This window comes from Caenorhabditis briggsae (genome assembly GCF_000004555.2).
Source record: "Caenorhabditis briggsae complete genome, chrI, whole genome shotgun sequence".
NCBI lineage: Eukaryota > Metazoa > Nematoda > Chromadorea > Rhabditida > Rhabditidae > Caenorhabditis > Caenorhabditis briggsae.
Window position 1 is genome coordinate 1,704,793 of NC_013489.2, and position 5,717 is coordinate 1,710,509.

General features: G+C 37.8%; 1 protein-coding gene across 1 annotated transcript; it reads left to right on the forward strand.

The window, feature by feature from the left end:
- Positions 1 to 1,050: 1,050 nt before the first annotated feature.
- Positions 1,051 to 3,233, forward strand: Cbr-deps-1 (the record flags this gene model as incomplete). The annotated part of the gene is made up of 6 exons (XM_045241257.1): positions 1,051 to 1,316; positions 1,363 to 1,577; positions 1,627 to 2,177; positions 2,229 to 2,714; positions 2,761 to 3,105; positions 3,156 to 3,233. The coding sequence occupies 6 exons, from the start codon at positions 1,051 to 1,053 to the stop codon at positions 3,231 to 3,233; spliced, it is 1,941 nt and encodes a 646-aa protein (XP_045097449.1).
- Between the last annotated feature and the right edge of the window lie 2,484 nt (positions 3,234 to 5,717).

A 5,717-nucleotide genomic window follows, 5' to 3' on the forward strand; every position in this document is an offset into this window, starting at 1 on the left:
GGTTTTTTATTTCAGCGTAAAAATCAGGCTCAAAGCTGAAAAATCGATTACAAAAACAAGAAAATTCGGCAATTTTTGACTGAAAATAAAGTAATTTTTCGAATTTTCAACTTTTTTCCAGGAAAAAAAAACATTTTCATCACAAATATTGAGATTGAAGCTGATTAACTGTGAAAAACAAGAAAAATCGACACATTTCAGACAAAAAACTGGTAAAATTTTCAAAATTTTCCAGAAAACAGCTTAAAATTATGCAAAAAATGGGTTTTTTAATAGAAAATCTGATAGAAAACAAGTAAAATCGATAAAATTCCGTTGAAAACCGAACAATTTAGGCGAGAAAAGCCGAAAATTCGTTTTTATGGGGTTATTCATGTAGCGAAAATATGTATTGAAATGCATTTCCGCGCCCTCGAAATTCAATGCATGAGCGTCGCGAAATGTATTTCAAAGCATTTTGCGACATAACTGTAAATGCATTTCAATACATATTTTCGCTACATGAATAACCCCATAAAAACGAATTTTCGGCTTTTCTCGCCTAAATTGTTCGGTTTTCAACGGAATTTTATCGATTTTACTTGTTTTCTATCAAATTTTCTATTAAAAAACCCATTTTTTGCATAATTTTAAACTGTTTTCTGGAAAATTTTGAAAATTTTACCAGTTTTTTGTCTGAATGTGTCGATTTTTCTTGTTTTTCACAGTTAATCAGCTTCAATCTCAATATTTGTGATGAAAATGTTTTTTTTTCCTGGAAAAAAGTTGAAAATTCGAAAAATTACTTTATTTTCAGTCAAAAATTGCCGAATTTTCTTGTTTTTGTAATCGATTTTTCAGCTTTGAGCCTGATTTTTACGCTGAAATAAAAAACCAGTTTTTAATTGAGAATATGTTTTTTTTTCTGTGCAAAATTCGAAAAATCCATTAGACTCAGCCAAAGTCACTAAAAAATCAGTTTGTATTCTCTTTTTTGATAGCTCTTTCCAATCTCTTCTATATTTTCTTCGTTTTAAAAGTCACAAATATTTCAGTTTTCCCACAGCAAAAATGGAGGACTTACCGAAGCCGATCCCATACGACTACGAAGCATTAGTTATTCGGCCGTGTGGTGCTGAATATCAGCATTATGAGACAGATCTCGTTCTGATTCTCAAATCTCAGAGGGTTTGTTTTGTTTTTCCTAATGACAATAACAATATTTGTTTTCAGGAACGATACACAAAGAACCGCATCTACGGAATCAGCAGGGAAGCGTTCCTTCCACCCGTCATCGAGAAGAGCTACGATAATTTCGAGCTAGCCAAAAACCTAGAGTGGGTTGAATTATGGGAATGCAATAAAAAATAATCTATTTTTCAGGAGACGCTACGCGACTCCACTCAAATTCGGCGACATCGTCATATTTAACGATTCGGACATCAATCATCACGAGAGCTTGATTCTCCGATTCAAACGCGAAAAACCACTATATGAGGTGTCTTCGAACAATTTTGGTCCACTTTTGAGAATCGGTGGCGTCATTAGTCCAATGAAGCTGAACACTTTCTGGACTCCATTGGAAGACTTGGTCATTCGTAAGCAAAATTTTCAGCCTGGAATTTTTTAAAGCTCTGCCTTTTCCAGCAACCGATATAGCACCACTTGCCGAGCCGAACGTATGGCTGACGGCGTGGATTCGAATCGAAACTAACATGTTGCACAGCAAGGACAACTATCATCTGGAGTACACGTTCGACTCATTTGCCGGTTGCGATCCATCAGACCAGGCACGCGTTGCCGCAGCTCCATGGCACAGTCGATCTATCGATTCCCAATTCTCAATGTTGCCTGCAGAGCCAACACCGTGTGAAAGTGACGATGAAATCGATTTGGAGCCGAGAAAGGATATCTACGTCAAAGAGGATAAATGGGCGGAGAAAATCAATCGACAACTGGGTCTGTTCGTTGGTGGACGTCTTCTTTTGTGCAAAGATCTACCACAATACGATTTCATCATCCCACTTCTGAAACCAGTCGCCGTCGCTCCCGGAGAGGATAGAACATTCATCTACCCATCAATTGGAGAATACTTCCACTTCTGCGCCGTTTGGTCTATTCACCACAAAGGCTTCCTAGTCACCGAAATGCTGCCATTCCAGATTCTTAGAGGATATTCTACGAGTGTCAGTGGAAATGTGAGTTTCTTCAATTTTATCGTTTTTTTTTTCAAATATTAATATTTACAGATTCTCGTCCGTGTCAACCAAGCATCTCTCGGTGGACTCTTCACCGACTCAGACAGCAGTCTCGGATTGTTGGACGATCCATATCACACATTGTGCTTCTCTGAGTTCCATCCAGCTGCTCACGGTGGATTGAAAGCGTTGGTTGAGGTCCACGCAGTGCGTTCCTCTGAAAACCGTTCCGTGCGTTGGCGTATCGTCCGAACGATTTACGAGGACGATCACGTGTCGAGATTCGCCTCATGGCTGGCAGCGGCGACTTTCTGTGTTGGACCGATCCATGGAATGGTTATCAGCAAGGATACGGTGATCAGCGGCGACTATCCGAGCGTCTACTTCCGTTTGCCTCCAAATTCCAACTTGATCGCTGGATGTGGAGTTCGATTCCGCGGAAGACGAGCGGCAGGAGTTAACAGCGAAATCATGATCGAAGAGATTCACACCAATCCGAAATTTTCGGCAAGAAAAGTGATCGGACAAGAAGAGAATGTAAGCCATAAATCGATATTTTCTTTTTTCAAAACTTTAATTTTAGCTTCTCTTCCAAGTACCACTGAAGATGATTCTTGGCCATGAACAGCTGGCAAGAAATGAAGTCTTCGGTCCAGTGGATATGCGACAGTTGGATCCACCAGAGGACACTGATGATGGGGTATTCTACGCATGGGTCCGGGAATCACCAACAATCGACAATTGCCGTCGTGCATGCACTATCATGGAAGTTTTCTCGGTCGCACTGAACACACCACTTCTTCCTGCTCTCAGTGGATCTTCGAGAAGTGGAAGTCGCCATAGCGGTTCGTCACGCGCAACACTAAGTAGCAGCTCGCACGGAGGATCAACATCGTCTCGCAATTCTACCAGATCTATCAACTCGAATGTGAGATTTTCAAAAATCGATAGTTGGAAATTGTAATTGTTCTTTTTCAGAGATTCGTCGGTGGTCCAGCTCGCAGCACTCCGGGTAGCATCAGCAACAGAGGAGCTCCAAACGATTCGGATGCTTGATCATTCATCAATAATTTTTACAGTGTTAATTTAACACAGTTGAATCATATGTTTCTACTGTATTAGCACCCAAGTGCTCGTTTTCTCACTTTTTCTGTTTGGTATTCTCTTCTGTTACATTTTTTTCCATGCGCCTATAACAATTTTGTTTCTTTTAAAAACGTTTTGAATTTTCCACAAATTCGTCTAGAAAACCTCAAAAACCAGCGATCTCATCTGAAAAACCTGAAAATTTCAGAAGAGTGACCCAAAACATTTGTGTTTATCATTGAATAGAAGACTACACAACAATGTGTGATAAGAGGTAACAAAGAGCACGTGCAATGTCTCTTTCTCCCTCTTTTTCGTTGTCTCTCTCGTTCTCCAGAGAAATATGATCGACTTTGAAGATCACTTGTCTCATTCATCCACTGATCAGTTCTCAATATTCTTCTTATTCTTATTTATTCTCATTTTATTCATTTAGTTGAGTTTAACAACTGGAAAAACTAAAAAGAAAATGTACAAAGCCTACGAAGCCTTCGTCAAATACACCACTAATCCCAGGTAAAGTTTTTTGTTCGTTTTAAGATTTTTTTCAAGTTTCATCAATTAAAAAAAAAAGTAAAATTACACTTTTCTAGTGTAATTGTACACATAAAACTGTCAATTTGGTCAGTATAGTATAGTACAGCCTTGTAATCATTTTTAAACACTTTCCAAAAAACCAAATGAAGGTGGCCACCTGCCGGACTCGAACCCCCGCCGCGCGGGCAAAACACCAGTGCGCAACCACTACACCACAGTCGGCATTGCGAAATGTGGTGGAGAGGACATATACAATCCTCCCCCTTTCCGCTCTTTTTCCTTGACCTCTCTGATTGAAAAACAGAAAAGTAAATATTTGAAAAACTTATTTTCGGCCAATTTTTGATTTTTTCAGGGGATTTATGCCCAATTTTGATAGAACATTCTAGATATGCCGAAAGAAAAACTAGATTTAACAGGGTGTTCGATGGCCTTTAGATTGTACACATGTAATCCGTTTGAAAATCTTCAATTCGGGTGATTTTTCTCTATTTTGGTCTTTTTAAAGCGATTTTTGTACTTTTTTCTCTCAAATTTTTCAATTTTTGTCTTATTTTTTGGAATCAAAAAGTTTTTCTTTTTTCCAAGAAAAACCCATCAAGCGCTACTGACCAGCTACTTAACCTGAAGTGACCTAATTCTTTGGATTAGTTGAAAACTTTTGAATCGGAAAGTGAATAGACAATATAAACGTTTTTTATTTTCCAATTTTAGACAACATTTGTCTGAAAAGGGCTAAAAACATATGATACATATAACGATTCAAGTTGAAAACTTTTCTGTAAACACTTCATCTGAAAATTGTCTGTTTTTTTTTCTTTTTCTCACTTTTTGTAACAATCGGGTATTTCTTCTTTTTCTGAAATTTACGCTTTCTTTTCTGAAAACTTTTCTGGAACTTGAAAAAATAATTTTCCAGCTTTTTTTCTCCAAAATTTGTATCAATTTCGAGTGGCTAAAAGTGTACTTTGTACTTGTCCAATTGTTTTGAAAGTTTTACAGTATACTAAACAAAACTAGGGTTTTAATTTTGGTGGTTGACAACTTTTTTGTGCAAACGGGCGCTAACGAGATACGCCAGCTTTTCTGAGGAGCGTCTTCCTTTATCGCGCTTGTCTAGAAAAGCGGGCGTATCTCGCTAGAGCGCGTTTGTACACAAAAGTTGTCAACTACAAAAATGAAGCTCTAGGGTTTTTTGGTACACTTGCAAATTTTCAGAACTATTGAACAACAACTAAGTATTGTTGTAGCCGCTTTAAATTCACATATAATCCGTGCCTTCTTAAGCCGCATCACAGCTGAACTACGAGGACACTAGATACACTTTGAGCTTAATTATCTCACTTCTCGTAAAAGATATCAAAAATCTGTCAACTGATAAAATGTAGCTGATATTATGACACACATTTTATCAGTTAAAAAAGTTTTGATACCTCTTCTGGGAACTGAGATAATTGAGTTCAAAGTATAGAACAATTTTTTTCACACAATTGTAGCCTCCTATGGGTGTCATTATAACAAAAAAGGCGGGAAACGACAAAATTCCTTGTTTCGTAATCCATTACGTAGGCTACAACGAAAAACACATTGAATAAGAAAAAGACCTGTTTGCCATTCCGAAGATGATGGTCAGTTTTAGAGAGATAGAGAGGATTAGAGAAAAAAAATGGATGTGGGGAGATTAGAGAAATTCCCTCGCTGGTTTTCTAGTCGCTTGCCTTTTTTGGGCTTATTCTTTTCTTATTTTCAATTTACCGTGTAGCTCAGTGGTCCTGCCAAATTGTGTCATATTTATACTTTTCTAAAAGCTCAAAAAATTCTGAATCCGAAAATCTAAATTTCACAAATTCGGTCGGAAACTAATGGAGATATGATAATAGCCAAACTGCGTAGCTCTGAAATTTCAGTCTAATCCTA